The 19,757-nt window shown below is 60.0% G+C and overlaps 1 protein-coding gene across 2 annotated transcripts; it reads left to right on the forward strand.

Annotated features, from left to right (window-relative positions):
* The first annotated feature begins 745 nt into the window (after window positions 1–745).
* On the forward strand, window positions 746–16,243 carry TRPV4 (transient receptor potential cation channel subfamily V member 4). 2 transcript variants are annotated; one of them, XM_068163258.1, is made up of 16 exons: window positions 746–816; window positions 3,990–4,427; window positions 5,442–5,614; window positions 7,085–7,237; window positions 8,216–8,356; window positions 9,743–10,041; window positions 10,906–11,085; window positions 11,158–11,316; window positions 11,439–11,531; window positions 11,728–11,801; window positions 11,912–12,077; window positions 12,927–12,993; window positions 13,197–13,513; window positions 14,524–14,651; window positions 14,879–15,000; window positions 15,736–16,243. In XM_068163258.1, exons 2-16 carry the CDS (start codon window positions 4,063–4,065, stop codon window positions 15,876–15,878), a joined length of 2,580 nt encoding a protein of 859 aa, XP_068019359.1. In that variant the 5' UTR covers window positions 746–816; window positions 3,990–4,062; the 3' UTR covers window positions 15,879–16,243. The 2 variants fall into 2 exon arrangements, with proteins under 2 accessions (XP_068019359.1, XP_068019360.1); XM_068163259.1 differs by lacking the exon at window positions 746–816 and adding an exon at window positions 3,798–3,812.
* Window positions 16,244–19,757: the final 3,514 nt, after the last annotated feature.

Genomic DNA, 19,757 nt, shown 5'->3' on the forward strand with positions numbered 1-19,757 from the left:
CTGTTTTGGGAATGGTGTTTTGGGGTTGTTCCTGGGGGAGATGCTTTGAGGAAGGTGTTTTGGGGCTTCTTTCTGGGAGGGCTGTTATGGGAATGGTGTTTTGGGGTTGTTCCTGGGGGAGATGCTTTGAGGAAGGTGTTTGGGGGCTTGTTTCTGGGAGGGCTGTTTTGGGAATGGTGTTTTGGGGCTGCTCCTGGAGGAACTGCCTCCAGGAAGGTGTTTTGGGGCTTGTTTGTGGAGGAGATGTTTCAAGGAGGGTGTTTCTGAACTCCTTTGGGGCTGGACTTTTTGGAGGAGGAGATTTTGGTACTTGTTTCTTGGGGTGGGGGGGGGGTCTGTTTTGTGGAGGGTGTTTTGGGAAGGCTGTTTTGGGGGGAGGGTGATTTGAGGCAGCTCCTGGGGGGTCTGTTCTGGGGTAGGTTCTTTTGGGGGGGGGTCTATTTTGGAGAGGGTGTTTCAGGGCTTGTTCCGGGGGTGTGTGTTTCTGTTTTGGAGAGGGAGATTTGGGGGGAGGCTATTTTGGGGCGAGTTTTTGGGGCTATTCCTTGCGGGGGCTGTTTGAGGGAGGTTGTTCCCGGGGGTCTGTTTTGGGCGGGGGGGAGGGGGGGACGGGACTGTTTCGGGGAGGTTATTCCGGGGCTGCTCGGGGCTGGGCCGGTGCAGGAGCGGCGGGGGCGGGCGGGGGCCGTTCTTGCAGGCGGGTCACGGTGCCTCCCGCCCCCGGAGCTGTCCCGGGGAGGGGCGGCGCTCCGCGACCGGCCCCGCGGCGACTCGGCGGCGCCGGAGCCTGCGGGACACTTCGCGGGACGTGTCCCGGTACGGGGCGGGGGGGGTGGGGGGGTGGGAATTGGTGGGTCCAGAAATGGGGGGCGACAGGAACGTGGGGGTGGCCCGACCGCGACGCGGGGATCGCGGTGTGACAAGGGTACCGGGGCAGAATTGAGCCCCGGAGCAGGACGTGGTGACCGGGACAGGACAAGGGACCGGGACGGGATGGGACCCCCAGGGATGAGGATACAGGAACCAGGACAGGCTAGGACCCCTGAGGATGAGGATACAGGTACCAAGGCAGGATGGCACCCCCAGGGATGAGAATACAGGGACTAGGGCAGGATGGCACCCCCAGGGATGAGAATACAGGGACTAGGGCAGGATGGGACCCTCAGGGATGAGGATACAGGGACTGGGACAGGCTGGAATCGCCAGGGATGAGGATACAGGGACCAGGACAGGCTAGGACCCCTGAGGATGAGGATACAGGTACCAAGGCAGGATGGCACCCCCAGGGATGAGAATACAGGGACTAGGGCAGGATGGGACCCGCAGGGATGAGGATACAGGGACCGGGACAGGCTGGGATCGCCAGGGATGAGGATACAGGGACCGGGACAGGCTGGGATCGCCAGGGATGAGGATACAGGGACCAGGACAGGCTGGAACCCCCAGGGAAGAGGGCAGGGCTGTGAGCTGAGCCGGGCTAGGCAAGGTGCAGTCCCATGGGCTCCCCCCAGCACCGAGGGGTCTTGCCCTGTCTGCCCAAGCTGGGGATCACCACTCCAAGGGTGAGGTGCCAGGTTCATTCCCTGGCAGGCTTGGGAACAGGGTTGGCAAGAGCGCTGAGGTCCATGCATTGCAGCAGGCCGAGTCAGGGCTGTCACCCCTGTGAGCCTGGCCCTGCAGGGGCTGTTGCTTTTGGGAGGTGGTTGCTCCACTCCGGATGAGCATTTCCACCAGGGCTGAAGGTGCCCATGGTGTGGTTCCAGTGATTCACTCCCCTCCACAGCCCTCCCTGCTTTGCTTTGAGGAACAAACACTTCAATGTGGCCAACTCTGTACCACCCACCCGTGGGTCACCCTCCCTGCCATCCACCCTCCATGGTGGGCTGGGGTGGGGGACTAACAGGGGGGCACTGGTGTGGCTGGGAGGTAACTTAGAATCACAGAGTGGTTAAAGGTTGGAGGAGATCTCCAAGGTGATCAAGTCCAACTCAAGGGGAAGCTGGGGAGAGGTGTGTGTGCAGGGGGGGGTTGTGTAGGATCCAAGAGCTGGGGCTGTGCCGCAGAACCCTGGTGAGCTGCTCCCTGACTCACTTATTCCGTGGGGTGAGGAAGGCTGAGAAAATAAAAACCCAAATAATGAAGAAGCCAAATCAAACCCCACTGACAGCACCTTTCCTGGCAGTGGCTGTGCCCCTGGGAGTGCCTGCCCAGGCTGACAGGCACCGAGTTGTCAGTTCCACCCTGAGCTTCCTGCCCCGGGCACTGGTGGCCAGCTCCAGCTCCCTGCCCTTTCCACTTGTCCCCTGGAGCACCCCAAGCTCCAGCCCCAGGAGCATCTCCAGGGCTGCATACACCCAACCAAGTCCCCCAAGCTACAGGGAATGGTGTGCTGTGCTGCTGGCTCCTTGGCTCTGCCCTGGGACTCGTCAGGGCTGGAATTCCCACCGCAGCCCTCAGGGTCAGCCCGCTTGGCCGCCCCCTTTCTCCATGCTCCGAGGACAAAGCGGCCCCAGAGGGGCCCATGTTTGCCTGGGGTCAGGACGTGGGGACCCGAGGGCTTCGGCAGGTGGCTGTGGAATGTGTTGGGGAGAAGGTGGTGGCAGGAAAGTCAGCGAAGGAGAGGAAGTGTGGTGGTTCTGGGGCTTGCCTTGTGTCACCCAGGGCTGCACCGTCCCTGCTGGGTGCCACCCAGGGCTGTGTTGTCCCTGTTGGGTGGCACCTAGGTCTGTGCCATCCCTGCTGGGTGCCACCTGGGGCTGCACTCTTCCCACTGGGTGCCACTCAGGACTGTGCTGTCCCCACTGGGTGCTGGCTGGGGCTGAACTGTCTCTGTTGGGGGGCACTTAGGGCTGCGCCATCCCCACTGGGTGTCCTCCAGGGCTGCACCATCCCTGCTGGGTGCCACTCGGGGAGGAGGGGACCACTGCCCAAGGTCTCCCTCCTTCTACTGCAGGATTTGGGGGCTGTTTGCAGCCCTTGTTCCCCACATCTGTGGGAGCACTGTGGGCCCCTGCCGTGGGGCTGCCATGGGACACGCTGGCTAATTAGAAGCAGGTTGTGGGGCAGAGATGCCTGCCCACCCCAGGAGTACCCAGCCTACCATTGTGGCTGTTGCCCAGCAGAAAATGACACGTTTCCCAGCTGCTTTTTCTGTCCCAGGGCCCGCAGAGAGGGCTGAGCCGCCTAGAGGCAGGAGCTGGGCTGAGCCTTTCTGTTGATACTGGGGGTTTATGGGTGGAAAATGGGGCTGGGGGACAACCCAGGGGTACCCACTTGCCTCTCCATGCCCCTGCCTGGAGGGATGTGTCAGGCAGCGCCTGTGGCGCGGTGCAGAGCTTTGCTGCCCTTTGGGGGAGTGGCTCTCCTGCAGCCCCATTTTCCTCTGAGCAGCCTAACCCCATAATTTCTTGTCCTAACCACTGCTGCTGCTCTCTCGTGCCGCACCAGATGCCCTCCCAGTGCCCACATGCCTGTGCCAGCACCGTGGGCACCCAGACCCAGATCCCCCCGACCCCCCCCCAGTGCTGTGGGAGTGGTGGGACATCAGGGATCAGCCCCAGCCCCGCTGCAGTGGCAGCTCCTCGCTGCTCCTGGGCGCTTCCCTGGATGCAGGGTGTATCCCAGGAATGTTTTCCTTCCTTGGGCGGCGATCGGAGCACACAGGGGCTGCTCTGTGCCCTGTCCTGGGCTGCACCCAGGCTGACCGCAGCAGGCAGAAGCCGCGGGGCCCTCGCCCATCACGGCTGAGCTTTGAAGCCGGCAGCACCGCAGCCGGTGGCACCTCCGCAGACCTGAGCGGTCCCCACGGCCGGGTAGGTGGGCACCGAGGAGAGTCAGGGCAGGCAGGACCGGCCAGGGGACCCTGGGTCCCCCAACTGCTGCTGGGACCAGTGTGGAACCTGCTCCCGCGCAAGGACACAGCGTCCCGTGGGAGAGGATGGGGAGGGACAGGAATTGGTGAGGATTGACACTGCGTTCTCCTCTGCCAGGTCTGGTGGAAGGAGCTGGGGGTTGCAGCCGCCCAGGCAGGCTGCTCGTGCCCGTGCCCCCCGGGTAGGAAGCATGGCAGACACCGAGGAACCCCCCCACGAGGCTGGGGAGGGTCCAGGGGATGAGGGGTCCCTCCAGAACGACTCCTTCCCGCTCTCCTCGCTGGCCAACCTGTTTGAGAGCGAGGATACCTCCCCCCCCGGCGAGGCAGCTCGGGGCGCCCCCAGCCCTGGGGACGGGAAGCAGAACCTCCGCATGAAGTTCCACGGGGCGTTCCGGAAAGGTGCCCCCAAGCCCATGGAGCTGCTGGAGGCCACCATCTATGAGTCCGCCGTGGTCCCTGCGCCCAAGAAAGCCCCCATGGACTCCCTCTTTGACTATGGCACCTACAGGCACCACCCCAGTGAGAACAAGCGCTGGCGCAGGAGGGTCGTGGAGTGAGTACAGCGATGCCCGGGCGCCCCGGTGCCAACGGGCAGCAGTGGGGGCCGGGGTGGGGGGAGGCACCCTGGGTGCAGCATGGTGGGGAAGGGGATGCCCGGCAGCCGGGGATGGGGACAAACCCCACCGTTATCCTCTGAGTGGGGTGCTCTGGGCAGGGGAGCTGCTCCCGGTCAGGTCCAGTGGCAGCGCTGGGCTGTGCCACGCTGCGCTGTGCCATGTTGTGGGGTGGGTCTGCAGACCCACGGTGCCGTGGGGCTGGAGCGAGGTTCCCCTTCCCCCTTGCCCGTGCCATGAATGAGGCTCTGTGTGCCCAGCCGCTCCCCTGGCCGGTGAGGACGTCTGGCTCCCCACCATGAAAGGGCTTTTCAGGAGGCCTCCACCCTCCCTGCGCCAGGAAACCGGAGCTGGGGGGGGCAGCCCGCGCCTGGGCACACAATGTCCCTCTGTGCTGGGCACCTGGGGCGGCACCGTGGCCCCCTGCCACTGTCCCCACCCACAGGTGCAAGGGGGTATCCCCATGCCGCAGCAGGAGCTCAGTCCCCTGGGGGGGGACAACGATGCCCCTGTGCCCTCAGCCCCACAGATCCGTGGCTGAGGCAGCCACCATCTGTCCTCCTCCCCGTGCCCAGAGTCAACCGGTTGGCCCCAGCCTGCCCCGCTGCCGCCAACCGCTCCGACCGGTCTGGCTTCACCCCTGGCACTGGAGCATGACCAAACCCGTGGTCTGTCCCTGCTGGGGGGGCACAAATGGGGGTGGGGGGATGTGTCAAAATACTGCAGCAGGCAGCTGGGAGCTGGCAAGGTGCCCAGCAGCCCCCGTGGGCAATACCGGGAGGTGCGATGCTGGCATCAGTGTGCTGCTGTGGGTTGGGAGGCTGCCCAAACCCCATGGGTGACCCCAGTGGTGCCCATGCTCTTTACTGGCGGCTGAGCAGCCTCAAGCTCATTGCACGAGTGGGAAACTGAGGCAGTGACTCCAGTTCCCAGCTCCGGTGCTCGTCCCGCAGGAAGCAGGCACCGGGCGTGAAGGGGCCGGCTCCCGACCCACCCCCCGTGCTCAAGGTCTTCAACAGACCCATCCTCTTTGACATCGTCTCCCGGGGGTCCCCAGCTGGCCTGGAGGGGCTCCTCTCCTTCCTCCTGGCCCACAAGAAGCGCCTGACAGATGAGGAGTTTCGAGGTGAGGAGCTGGGGTGCCAGGGTTGTGCCTTGCCGCTGGAGGGTGGTCCCTGTGTCCTCAAGAGGGTGGAGATGCCCAGCCCTGGGATTGGGAGTACTGAGACATGCAGTGCCCAGGAGTACCTGGGGATTTGGCCAAGGGGTTCAGGGGTGCAGAAGTGGGCACCCTCAAGGTCTGGGGGGGGTTTGCCCTGATGCCTGTCTCAGCATTTGTGGTGCATGAAGAAAAGTGTGTCCAGCAGGTCTGGGGAGGTTCTCCTCCCCCTCTACTGTGCTCTGGTGAAACCATACCTGGAATACTGTGTCCAGCTTTGGGCTCCCCAGTTCAAGAGAAGCAGAGACCTGCTGGAGAGAGTCCAACAGAGAGCCAGGGTGATGGTACTTGAGCACCTCCCCTATGAAGAGAGACTGAGAGCCCTGGGGCTGTTTAGTCTGGAGAAGACTGAGGGGGGATCTGATCAGTGTCTATAAATACCTGAGGGGTGGGTGTCAAGTGGAGGGGGCCAAGCTCTTTTCAGTGGTGCACACTAATAAGACAAGAAACAACAAGTTCAAGCTTGAACATAGAAGATTTCACTTCAGCATGAGGAGAAACCTCTGTGCAGTGAGGGTGCTGGAGGCCTGGAGCAGGCTGCACAGAGGGGTTGTGGAGTCTCCTTCTCTGGACACTTTCCAAACCCACCTGGATACAATCCTGTGTGGAGTACCCTAAAGTGATCCTGCTTTGGCAGGGCAGGGTTTGGACTCAATGATCTCTTGAGGTCCCTTCCAACCTCTAGTGTACTGTGAGAATAGAATAGAATAGAATAGAATAGAATAGAATAGAATAGAATAGAATAGAATAGAATAGAATAGAATAGAATAGACCAGACCAGGTTGGAAAAGGCCTTCAAGATCATCGTGTCCAACCCACCAACCAATCCAACCCACCCAAACAACTAAACCATGGCACCAAGCACCCCATCAAGTCTCCTCCTGAACACCTCCAGGGATGGTGACTCCACCACCTCCCCAGGCAGCCCATTCCAAAGGGCAATCACTCTCTCTGTGTAGAACTTCTTCCTAATATCCAGCCTAAACCTCCCCTGGTGCAGCCTGAGACTGTGTCCTCTTGTTCTGGTGCTGGCTGCCTGGGAGAAGAGACCAACCTCTGCCTGTCTACAACCTCCCTGCAGGGAGTTGTAGAGAGCAAGAAGGTCTCCCCTGAGCCTCCTCCTCTCCAGGCTAAGCAACCCCAGCTCCCTCAGCCTCTCCTCACAGGGCTGTGCTCCAGACCCCTCACCAACTTCGTTGCCCTTCTCTGGACTTGTTCCAGCAAGTCAACCTCCTTCCTAAACTGAGGGGCCCAGAACTGGACACAGGACTCGAGGTGCAGCCTAACCAGTGCAGTGTACAGGGGCAGAATGACCTCCCTGCTCCTGCTGGCCAGGGAGGTCATGTGATGTGATGTGATGTGATCCTCCACCCCCAGAGCCCTCCACGGGGAAGACCTGCCTGCCCAAGGCGCTGCTCAACCTGAGCGGGGGCAGGAACGACACCATCCCCCTGCTCCTGGACATCGCCGAGAAGACAGGCAACATGCGGGAGTTCATCAACTCCCCCTTCAGGGACGTCTACTACCGAGGTGGGGGGAGTGGCACAGCACCACCACCAGCGTGAGGGAGCTCGGGGAGACTGGGGACACAAGCAGTGGGGACCCTGGAGAAGACGGAGGATGCTGGGGAACTTGGGGATCAGAGTAGAAAGGACTTTGGGGAGGATGGAGGCTGCTGGGGAGGTTGGGAACAGGAGTGCTGGGGGCCCTGGAATGGATGGAGGCTGCTGGGGAGGTTGGGAACAGGAGTGCTTGGGACTCTGGAATGGGTGGAGAATGCTGGGGAGGTTGGGAACAGGAGTGCTGGGGACCCTGGAATGGATGGAGGCTGCTTTGGTGGTTGGGAACAGGAGTGCTGGGGGCCCTGGAATGGGTGGAGGCTGCTGGGGAGGTTGGGAACAGGAGTGCTTGGGACCCTGGAATGGGTGGAGAATGCTGGGGAGGTTGGGAACAGGAGCACTGGGGGTCCTGAAATGGATGGAGGCTGCTGGGGAGGTTGGGAACAGGAGTGCTGGGGACCCTGGAATGGGGGGAGGCTGCTGGGGAGGTTGGGAACAGGAGTGCTGGGGGCCCTGGAATGTATGGAGGCTGCTGGGGAGGTTTGGAACAGGAGCGCTGGGGACCCTGGAATGGATGGAGGCTGCTGGGGAGGTTGGGGACAGGAGTGCTGGGGACCCTGGAATGGGTGGAGGCTGCTGGGGAGGTTGGGAAAAGGAGCAGTGGAGATCCTGGAGAGGCTGGAAGATGCTGTGGAGGCTGGGGATTGGAGTAGTGTGGACTTTAGGGAGGATGGAAGATGCTGGGGAGGTTGGGGAATGGTGCAACAGGGACCTCGGGGAAGAGAGAGGACCCTAGAAGGGCTTGGGGACCAGAGCAGCAAGGACACTGGAGAGCTGGGGTCCTTTGGGGAGGGTGTTTGGGGACTGGAGCAGCAGGTACCCTGGGAAGTCTGTGGGCCTGAGGGGAGTCACAGGGTGAGGAGGGGGCTGACAGCTGGCCCTGGCACAGGTCAGACAGCCCTGCACATTGCCATCGAGCGCCGCTGCAAGCACTACGTGGAGCTGCTGGTGGAGAAGGGAGCAGATGTCCATGCCCAGGCCCGTGGCCGCTTCTTCCAGCCCAAGGATGAAGGTGGCTACTTCTACTTTGGTGAGTGCAGAGCAAGCCACTGGCTCACCCAGGAGGGCTGGCTGCTCCCTGGGGATGTCCCAGTAGCTGAGCAAGGGTGATGGACCTCAGCTGGGTGACGGTTCAACAACTACAAGGTCCTGCGCCTGGGTCAGGGTAATCCTTGATGTCAGTTCAGGCTGGGGGATGATGAGATTGAGAGCAGCCCTGTGGAAAAGGACTTGGGGGTGCTGCTGGATGAGAAGTTGGACATGAGCTGGCAATGGGCACTTGCAGCCCAAAAGACTAGGGGCATCCTGGGCTGCATCAAAAGAAGCGTGGTCAGCAGGCACAGAGCGGTGATTCTGCCCCTCTGATCTGCTCTGGTGAAGCCTCACCTGCAGTACTGTGTCCAGCTCTGGGATGCCCAACACAAGGACTTGGACATGGTAGAGAGGGTCCAGAGGAGGCCACAAAGATGATGTGAGGGCTGGAGGCCACAAAGATGATGAGAGGGCTGGAACACCTCTCCTGCAAGGGCAGGCTGGGATAGTTGGGGCTGTTCAGCCTGGAGAGGAGAAGGCTTTGGGGAGACCTTAGAGTTGCATTTCAATATCTGAAGTGCACCTGCAGGAGGGCTGGGGAGGGACTGCCTAGAAGGGCCTGAGGTGATAGGATAAGGGGAAAATGGTTTGAAACTGGAGCAGGGGAGATTTAGGCTGGACATCAGGAGGAAGTTCTGCACAATGAGGATGGTGGAACCTTGGAACAGGTTGCTCAGGGATGTGCTTGAGGCCTCATCCCTGGAGACATTCACAATCAGATTTGATGTGGCCCTGAGCAACCTGCTCTAGTTGGAGATGTCCCTGCTGACTGCAGGGGGGTTGATCAAGATGCCCTTTGAGGGTGGCTTCCAAGCCAGTGCAGCCTGTGATGGTGCTGCTGGTCTGTCCCTGCTGAGTGCACTGTGAGGCTGCTTTCCAAGCCAGTGCAGCCTGTGACGGTGCTGCTGGTCTGTCCCTGCTGAGTGCACTGTGAGGCTGCTTTCCAAGCCAGTGCAGCCTGTGACGGTGCTGCTGGTCTCTCCCTGCTGAGTGCACTGTGAGGCTGCTTTCCAAGCCAGTGCAGCCTGTGATGGTGCTGCCTGTCTGTCCCTGCTGAGTGCACTGTGAGGCTGCTTTCCAAGCCGGTGCAGCCTGTGACGGTGCTGTCGGTCTGTCCCTGCTGAGTGCACTGTGAGGCTGCTTTCCAAGCCGGTGCAGCCTGTGATGGTGCTGCCTGTCTGTCCCTGCTGAGTGCACTGTGAAGCTGCTTTCCAAGCCAGTGCAGCCTGTGATGGTGCTGCCTGTCTGTCCCTGCTGAGTGCACTGTGAGGCTGCTTTCCAAGCCGGTGCAGCCTGTGACGGTGCTGTCGGTCTGTCCCCGCAGGGGAGCTGCCCCTCTCGCTGGCCGCCTGCACCAACCAGCCTCACATCGTGCAGTACCTGACGGAGAATGGCCACAAGCAGGCGGACCTGCGGCGCCAGGACTCCCGCGGCAACACCGTGCTGCACGCCCTGGTGGCCATCGCCGACAACACCCGGGAGAACACCAAGTTCGTCACCAAGATGTACGACCTGCTCCTCGTCAAGTGCGCCAAGCTCTTCCCCGACACCAACCTGGAGGCCCTGCTGAACAACGACGGCCTCTCCCCGCTGATGATGGCAGCCAAGACCGGCAAGATCGGGGTATGGTGACCTCCCCTCCCCGCTGGGATCCCTGTCAGCTCCCGGCTGAGACCTGCCATGCTCAGTGCATGTCAGAGAATCGTGGGACTGGTGAGGTTGGAAGAGACCTTTGAGGTCACTGAGTCCAGCTGCTCACCTAGAGCTCACAGTCCCACTGCTGCTGCTAAGCCACTGCCACTAAACCACAGCCACCTCCAGGGATGGTGGCTCCACCACCTCCCTGGGCAGCCTGTTCCAGTGCCTGAGAGCCCTTCCTGTGAAGAAATTCTTCCTGATATCCAACCTGAACCTTCCCCTGGCACAACTTGAAGCTGTCCCTGCTGTGCTGGCTTCTCTCTGCAGATGATGTTGGAAACCTGGATGTGCAGACTATTAACCTGGCTAATTAACCTGGCTAATTAACCCACCCCCTGCACTGCATTCTGTCCCTTCCCTAATTAACTGCAGGCCCTCAGCACATCTCATCTTCTCCTCTGGCTTGCTCTTGTCCTCTGGAGGTGTGGGCAGGGGGTCATTGAGCTGCAGCGTTTCTTGGGGGCTGCTGATAGCGTCCTGCACCCTGAGCTCTCCTGGGTGTGGTGGGAGGACAACAGGATGCTGGGGTGGGATGGAAGGAGAACAGCATGTCTGGGGTGAGATAGGTGCCAGGGGTGGGGTGGAAGAACAGGGTGCTGGGGTGAGATAGGAGAACAGGGTGCTGGGGTGAGATAGGAGAACAAGGCTTCTGGGGTGGGATGCAAGGAGACCCGAGTGTCTTGGGAGAGGTGGGAGGAGAGAATGGTGCCTGTGGTGGGGTGGGGGGAAGGAGCAGAGGGTGTCCCAAGCAGGCAGGGACCGCGTGTGTGTGGGTCCTCCCTCTGGCAGATCTTCCAGCACATCATCCGTCGGGAGATCGTGGAGGAGGACACGCGGCACCTCTCGCGCAAGTTCAAGGACTGGGCCTACGGGCCGGTCTACTCCTCCCTCTACGACCTCTCCTCGCTGGACACCTGCGGGGAGGAGGTGTCCGTGCTGGAGATCCTCGTCTACAACAGCAAGATCGAGGTGGGCCGGAGGGGCTGAGGGGGGAGCGGTCCCGGCGCCGGGTGCCCGCTGACAGCGCCCCTGTGCCGCCAGAACCGCCACGAGATGCTGGCCGTGGAGCCCATCAACGAGCTGCTGCGCGACAAGTGGCGCAAGTTCGGCGCCGTCTCCTTCTACATCAGCGTCGTCTCCTACCTCAGCGCCATGATCATCTTCACCCTCATTGCCTACTACCGCCCCATGGAAGGCCCTGTGAGTCCCACAGCGCTGTCAGCCAGCACCTCCTGGGGGAAGGGGGGGGGGGTTTGCTGCATCTCTACCCCTAAGCAGCCCTGGGGTGATGGAGCCAGCTCAGCTCTGTCCTTTCTCTGCAGCCTCCCTACCCATACACCACCACTGTTGACTACCTGCGCCTGGCTGGGGAGATCATCACCCTTCTCGTTGGCATCCTCTTCTTCTTCACAAACGTCAGTGCAGCGAGGCAGGGAGTCCTCCTGTGGGATGGCCAGACCCTTCTGGCCTCCACACAAGGAGAGGCTCAAGGGGGACAACCCTGGGGTCCAAGGAGTTAGCTCCTGATGCGATGCCCCCCTGGACACTGGGACCCTGCTGAGCACGGTCTCGCTCCCCTGACCCCCTCCAACCTCTTCCTCTCGCCCCCAGATCAAAGATCTGTTCATGAAGAAGTGCCCAGGTGTGAACTCCTTCTTCATAGACGGTTCCTTCCAGCTGCTCTAGTACGTGGGGAATCCCCAGGGCCTCCTTGAGCCACAGCACCCCTGGGCTTACAAGGAGCAGCAGGTGGCAGTGGCTGTTGGAGCAGGATCTGACCCTGGTTGTCCTTCAGCTTCATCTACTCGGTTCTGGTGATCGTCACGGCGGGGCTCTACCTGGGTGGCGTCGAGGCGTACCTGGCGGTCATGGTCTTCGCCCTGGTCCTGGGCTGGATGAATGCACTCTACTTCACTCGGGGCCTCAAGCTGACAGGGACCTACAGCATCATGATCCAGAAGGTCTGATGGGCCCAAGAGTCTTCTATTCTCCCAGCAGAACACACCTTAGTGGACATCTCCTACTCTGTGTGTGTCTGCCTGATCTTCCAGGGACAACATAAACCTTGGGAGGCAGAGACTCCTTCATAGTATCACAGTATCAGTCAGGGTTGGAAGGGACCACAAGGATCAGCTAGTTCCAACCCCCCTGCCATGGGCAGGGACACCCCACACTACATCAGCCTGGCCAGAGCCTCATCCAGCCTGGGCTTAAACACCTCCAGGGATGGCGCCCCAACCACCTCCCTGGACAACCCATTCCGGGGCTTCATCACTCTCCTGGGGAAGAACTTCCTCCTCACCTCCAGCCTGAATCTCCCCACCTCCAGCTTCATTCCATTCCCCCTAGTCCTATCACTCCCTGAGATCCTGAGAGTTTCCTTAGCTTCCTTGTCTCCTTTGTGCACGTGGGAAGAAAGCTCTTCCCAGCAAGAGTAATTGGCCATTGGAATGTGCTGCCCAGGGAAGGTGGTGGAGTCACCATCCCTGGAGGTGCTCAATAAAGAATTGGATGTGGCACTTGGAGCCATGGTTTAGTTGTCAGGAGGTGTTAGGTGTTGGGTAATAGGTTGGACTTGATGATCTCTGAGGTCTTTCCCAACCTGGTTGAGTCTATGATTCTGACAGCTCCTCCTGTGGATGTGTGGCCCAACAGGAGCTTCCTCTGTGCTTTCTTCAGGGTTTCTTGTGGCTCCCCAATGCCTTGGTTGCAGCCCAGCTGTCCCTGTGGCATGCCCTGGCAGTGGTGCCCTGCCACACGGCTTGGCACTGCGGTCCAGCACATCTCATCCCCTTCTCCATCGCTTACAGATCCTCTTCAAGGACCTCTTCCGCTTCCTCTTGGTCTACTTGCTCTTCATGATTGGTTATGCATCAGGTAGGTGCCTGGCCGCTGAGCTGAGGCTTGGGGGAAGGGCATGGCAGTGGCATGGCTCTGGAGCTCCTGCTCCATCCTACCCACCTTGTGGGTTCAACCTCTGCCACCTCCTGTGGTGGAGAAGAAGCTGCATGGAGCCCATTGTGGCCCCCATCCTTCCTGCTGCCCCCATGGACTTGCTATCCCTGTCCCTCCTCCCCCAGCTCTGGTGTCCCTCCTCAACCCATGCCCCAGCAGCGAGGCCTGCAGCAAGGAGCAGTCCAACTGCACAGTGCTCACCTACCCATCCTGCCGGGACAGCCAGACCTTCAGCACCTTCCTGCTCGACCTCTTCAAGCTCACCATTGGCATGGGTGACCTGGAGATGCTGGAGAGCGCCAAGTACCCCGGAGTCTTCATCATCCTCCTTGTCACCTACATCATCCTCACCTTCGTGCTCCTCCTCAACATGCTCATCGCCCTCATGGGTGAGACCGTGGGCCAAGTCTCCAAGGAGAGCAAGCACATCTGGAAGCTGCAGGTACCACCCTGGGAGCTCCACCCCAGTGGCACCATCTGGGGGAGGGTCCCCCACGCTTCCATCCCTGTGGTGGGTGGAAATTTCCCCCCCAATGTCAAATATGCCAGACCAGCTCAGCTGGAAGTAAATGGAAGCTGTGTTTACAAGCAAAACTCCAACCTGCAATGGAATGCATCAGGAACAGTGTGGCCAGCAGGAGCAGGGAGGTCATTCTGCCCTGTGCTCAGCACTGCTCAGGCCACACCTTGAGTGCTGTGTCCAGTTCTGGGCTCCTCAGTTTAGGAAAGATGTTGAGTTGCTGGAAGGTGTCCAGAGAAGGGCAACAAAGCTGGGGAGGGGTCTGGAGCACAGCCCTGTGAGGAGAGGCTGAAGGAGCTGGGGTTGCTTAGCCTGGAGAGGAGGAGGCTCAGGGGAGACCTTCTTGCTCTCTCCAACTCCCTGAAGGGAGGTTGTAGACAGGCAGAGGTTGGTCTCTTCTGCCAGGCAAGCAGCACCAGAACAAGAGGACACAGTCTCAAGCTGTGCCAGGGGAGATTTAGGCTGGATGTTAGGAAGAAGTTCTCCACAGAAAGAGAGATTGGCCATTGGGATGTGCTGCCCAGGGAGGTGGTGGAGTCCCCATCCCTGGAGGTGTTTAGGAAGAGCCTGGATGAGGCACTTGGTGCCATACTTTAGTTGATCAGATGGTGTTGGGTGATAGGCTGGACTTGATGATCTGAAAGGTCTTTTCCAACCTGGTCTATTCTATTCTATTCTATTCTATTCTATTCTATTCTATTCTATTCTATTCTATTCTATTCTATTCTATCCTATCCTACTCTACTCTACTCTACTCTACTCTGCTCTACTCTACTCTGCTCTGCTCTGCTCTGCTCTGCTCTACTCTACTCTACTTATACTCTACCCTATTCTACAAGTTTTCTGCTCAAGATCCTAGTGAAGAATTTTTAAAGGCATAAAACCACCCCAATCCCCAAGCAGCTGAAGGGGGTCTCTGGTGTTCCCAACAGTGGGCCACCACCATCCTGGACATCGAGCGCTCCTTCCCTGTGTTCCTGCGCAAGGCCTTCCGCTCGGGGGAGATGGTCACGGTGGGCAAGGGCACCGACGGCACCCCCGACCGCCGCTGGTGCTTCAGGTAAAGGCTGACGTCCTGGGCAGCCCTGGGCAGCCCTGGGCAGCTGGGGCACCACGAGCAGCTGAGCCTCTGCCATGGCAGCTGGCGGCGTTTCGGGGTCCCGGCGCCACGAGTTCCTTTGTTGGGTGGCTTGTATGAACCTGGAGCTGGGTGGCCAGAGGGTGCAGGCATGGAGGAGCTGCCCCCTTGGCTCCATGCAGCCCCTCTGGGTCTGACCTTCCCCACAGGGTGGATGAGGTGAACTGGTCCCACTGGAACCAGAACCTGGGTATCATCAGTGAGGACCCGGGCAAGAGCGACACCTACCAGTACTATGGCTTCTCCCACACCATGGGCCGGCTGCGGAGAGGTGAGCCTGGTGACAAGGGCTGGCAGCAGCCCTGGGGGCTGCAGGGAGGTGAGCATGGTGCCAAGGGCTGGGAGGAGCCTTGGGGGCTGCAGGGAGGTGAGCGTGGTGCCAAGGGCTGGAAGCAGCCCTGGGGTCTGCAGGGAGGTGAGCATGGTGCCAAGGGCTGGGAGCATCCCTGGGGCTGCAGGGAGGTGACCATGGTGCCAAGGGCTGGGAGCATCTCTGGGGGCTACAGGGAGGTGAGTGTGGTGCCAAGGGCTGGAAGCATCCCTGGGGGCTGCAGGGAGGTGAGCATGGTGCCAAGGGCTGGGAGCATCCCTGGGGCTGCAGGGAGGTGGTCATGGTGCCAAGGGCTGGGAGCATCTCTGGGGGCTGCAGGGAGGTGGTCATGGTGCCAAGGGTTGGGAGCATCTCTGGGGGCTGCAGGGAGGTGGTCATGGTGCCAAGGGCTGGGAGCATCTCTGGGGGCTGCAGGGAGGTGGTCATGGTGCCAAGGGTTGGGAGCATCTCTGGGGGCTGCAGGGAGGTGGTCATGGTGCCAAGGGCTGGGAGCATCTCTGGGGGCTGCAGGGAGGTGGTCATGGTGCCAAGGGCTGGGAGCATCCCTTGAAATGCTGCTTGCAGCTTCTTGATGAGCCTCAGGAGGAGATTTTTTGGGGGGGCTGATGGGACACACATGGACAGCCCCAGGCCCCTGGCTCTGGCAATCTCCTGCAGATGCCACCATCTCCACAGATCGCTGGTCGACAGTGGTGCCACGTGTGGTAGAGCTGAACAAGAGCTGCCAGCCAGAAGAGGTGGTGGTGCCACTGGGGACCGTGGGGACAGCAGAGCCACGGGAGCGGCGGCACGGCCAGGCCCCCAGCTCCCCCCTCTAGCATGGTGGCACTGGGAACTGATGGACTCTGCCCAGGCTCCTGGCACAGCCCCGGCACAGCTGCTGCCATCATGGGCTGGGCTGGGTGGTGCTTGTTTGCTCCTCAGGGATTTGTGCAGCTCCATCCCTCCAGCGCTCAGCAGGTGTCCAGCCTGGGGGTCCTGGCCCCTGCCCGGGTGGTGCTGAGCATCTCCAGCTCACACAGATGAGCTCCAGTGCCAACGCTTCACTGTGCCATGCTGGGAAGCTCTGGCATGGGCAGTAAGCAAGGCCCCTCTGCCCACTGAGGCAAATGGTTTGTGCCACACGATTTTGCACAAGATTTATATGAATGACTATTTATTTAGAAATAAAGATGGACCTGCCACCACCACCACCACCTCCTCCTGGCACCACCTGCTTCCAGCTGCCAGCAGGTTTCCAGGAGGAAAGCAGTTCCCTGGTCTGTGCCATGCTGTGCCATGCCATGGTGGATGGTCACCGAGCACCCTGAGCTCACACCCTGCAGACAGAGCCTCCCCTCCTGCCCTGAGCCCAGCCTGGGACAAGAGTCCACGGGGCAGAGATGGGCAGGGCTGCAGCAGATGGGGGTCATGGGCACCCAGCTTTACCATCCTGGTGTTGGCAGCTCTGCCCAGGAGATTGGAGACCCCAGCCCTAGCAGCCCCGCACTCATCCGGTGGTGCAGGGCTGTGGTGATGGTCTGGTGCGTGGTGACGGTGCACGGGCATGATTTACGGGCATGGTGCATGACTCTGGTGCCCAGCCCATGCCCCAGCCCCGTGGCTGCTCGGCTCCATCCCAGCGCCGTCCCTGTTCCACTGGAGGGCACCAGACACCGTGCGATGCGGGGCCAGCGGCGGCAGCCCGGCGAGAGACGCGGCCGGCCCGGGCTCCTGCCCCGCGCCCTGCGGGAGGGCTGGAGGGGAGCTGGGCCGGGGCAAAGCGGGGCTCTGCAGCTGGGCTGGGCCCCCGCCCCGGGGTCCCTCTGCATCCCTTGCCCGATGCACTGCCGGTGGGCTGGGCAGCAGGATGGGTGGCACTGCCTTGTTGGGTTGCTCCCTGACTTGTTCCAACCCATCCTATCCCACCCCAGCCCGTCCCAAACTCATCCCCAGCACCATCCCCAACTCATGCAGTCCTCATCCCATTCCCTCCCTCACACATTCCCAGTCTGTCCCAATCCATCCCATCCTTTCCCACGCCATCCTAGAATAGAATCAACAAGGTTGGAAAAGACCTCAAAGATCATCAAGTCCACCCTGTCACCCAAGACCTCATGACCACCTATCCTATCTCCATCCCTGTCCTTCAACCCATCCCATCCCAATTCCCAACCCATCCCCACTGCCATCCTCATCCAAATTCCATCCCATTAACCAGGATATTCCTTCTGTGCTTAGCTCCCTTCCCAACCCCCTGATCCCCTCCCCCCCATTGTAGTTTCCTTTCACAGCTGGATGTTGGGTAGGTCTGAAGGACAAGGACCAATCTGGGTAGGCCCTGATGATGTGGTGGCACAGGGCATGATGCCAGTGACCTTGGGCAGGACCCTGGAGGCAGCCTTGGCTCCCTGAGCAAATGATTCAGCAGAAAGGGAGATGCTTCAGCTTCAGCCTTGATTACTCACCACTGGTGGTAACGCCGGTGTCTTGACTCGTGGCACTCGGTGCCATGGTTTAGTAGTCATGAGGTCTGGGGTGGCAGGTTGGACTGGATGATCTCTGAGGTCTCTTCCAACCTTATTGATTCTATGACTCAGCTCAGGTGGGGTTTCCATCTCTGCTTCCTCTGGTGGTTGTGAGCATTTCCCTAGGGTGAGGAATGAGTAAGTTCCATTACCAGTGCTCAGGAGCAGCTGAGTGAGGCTCCTTAACTGAGCAAGCAGCTGAGCCTGCTCCTTGTTCCCACCAGAAGATGTGATGAATCATGAAGCATCACATTCAACTTTGGGTTGAAAAAGACCTTGAAGATCATCATGGGTCAACTGTTGGCCCAGCACTGCCAGGTCACCACCAAACCATGGCCTTCAGCACCACATCCACACAGCTTTGAAAGCCCTCCATGGATGGGGACTCCACCACTGCTCTGAGCAGCCCGGGCCAGGCCTTGGCAATGCTCAAGGGAAAGAAATTGTTCCTCAGGTCCAGCCTAAACCTCCCCAGGTGCAACTTGAGGGAGATGATAAACTTTGCTTTCACACAGCTGGGCAGTCAGGGTGGCTTGGGGAGCCCTGGCAGAGGGTTGGGTGCTGGAGATGGGTCCTGCTTTGCCCTGACTATGCATTTGGGGTGGCTTGGGGAGCTCTGGCAGAGGGTTTGGTGCTGGATATGGGTCCTGCTTTGCCCTGACTATGCATTTGGGGTGGCTTGGGGAGCCCTGGCAGAGGGTTGGGTGCTGGAGATGGGTCCTGCTTTGCCCTGACTATGCATTTGGGGTGGCTTGGGGAGCCCTGGCAGAGGGTTGGGTACTGGATATGGGTCCTGCTTTGCCCTGACTATGCATTTGGGGTGGCTTGGGGAGCCCTGGCAGAGGGTTGGGTGCTGGAGATGGGTCCTGCTTTGTCCTGACTATGCATTTGGGGTGGCTTGGGGAACCCTGGCAAAGGGTTGGGTACTGGATATGGGTCCTGCTTTGCCCTGAGTATGCATTTGGGGTGGCTTGGGCAGCCCTGGCAGAGGGTTGGGTGCTGGAGATGGACTCTGCCCTGACTGGTTTCCTGGGGTGGCTCAGAAAGGCCTGGTGCAGTGCTTGGTGATGAAGGTGGGCTCTGCACAGTGGCTGCCTCTGGCTCCAGCACCAGGGATGGGATCTTCCAGAATAACTGGGGGGGAAAAAATCCACATTTCCCCCCCTTTTGTGCAAATTGTGATGAGGGAGGTTTAAAGGGGTCGGGATGCAGGAAGGGCGGGCACCAGTGCCCTGTGCCATCGTGGTGTCTTGGTGGGGATGGTGACACCACGGCCAGGGTGGTGACATCCCAGCACACCACCTTCAGAGCTGCAGGGCTGCCATTTGGCTCTTCTTCCACCCTGCCCCGAGGTTAGCAGGGTGCCCTTGGGCCGGAGGGGCGGGCAGCAAGCTGGAGGCCCTCGGGCACAGCCCCTTCCCACCCCACGCCCTCCCCTTGCTGGCGGTGACAAAGCCGACAAAGGGAAGAGAAAAGCACTTGTCAGCCCCGACGCCCAGAGTGGAAGCAAATTTATTTTTAGATAAATCTCAGGCTTATTTTGTGAAGCTGAAATCAATCAAGATGAGAGATGAGCTTGGGTGAGTCCCTTCTGCCAGCCCTGCAATTTATAGTCCCTGTCTCGGGCTCCTGGCGCTCGCGCGGCAGAGGTGGCCCCCAAGTTCCCTATCAGCCTCATGCCTTAAGGAATTGCATTGCTGTTAGGAGTATTAGCCTCATTTTACTGTGGTGATTACTGTGGTGATTATTTCAGTGAGGAGATAGCTGCAAAGCAGAAGCAGCATCGATTCCCCCCAGCCCGTCCCCGCAGCCTTCACGGGCTTCTAAGCCCTCCCTGGGGTGCTGGAGGTGCCTGGCTGCTGAGGTGCATCTCACTGGGAGCTTCCTTCCCCATTTTCAGCTGGTTTGGGGTCGTCCCCACAGCCTCCCCAGAGCTGGCACTGCTGAGGTCTCTGGGTGGAGGTGAGGAGGGAGCCATTGATTTTGTGTTCCACGTGTGAAGCAGGATTATTATTGTTATTTATGGTTGTTATTAGTAGTGTATTAGTGTTATATTAGTATCATTCCTACTATTCCTGTTTTAATAGGAAGATCATTTTCAGACCAGAAACAGCATCAATTCCCCCCCCCAGCACATCCCTGCACCCCTCATGGGCTTCTAAGCCCTCCTGGGGTGTTGGAAGTCTCTGG

The sequence above is a fragment of the Melanerpes formicivorus genome, unplaced genomic scaffold (assembly GCF_026170545.1).
Source record: "Melanerpes formicivorus ecotype bairdi unplaced genomic scaffold, bMelFor1.0.p_v2 SCAF_72, whole genome shotgun sequence".
Taxonomy (NCBI): domain Eukaryota; kingdom Metazoa; phylum Chordata; class Aves; order Piciformes; family Picidae; genus Melanerpes; species Melanerpes formicivorus.

What these genes read in the sequence shown, in the direction of transcription:
- TRPV4 (XM_068163258.1), top strand. Translation starts at nt 4,063, where the DNA reads ATGGCAGACACCGAGGAACCCCCCCACGAGGCTGGGGAGGGTCCAGGG. An exon ending in AGGTGGCTACTTCTACTTTG is followed by an intron (nt 8,357 to 9,742) that starts GTGAGTGCAGAG and finishes CTGTCCCCGCAG; the next exon opens with GGGAGCTGCCCCTCTCGCTG. An exon ending in CCAAGACCGGCAAGATCGGG is followed by an intron (nt 10,042 to 10,905) that starts GTATGGTGACCT and finishes TCCCTCTGGCAG; the next exon opens with ATCTTCCAGCACATCATCCG.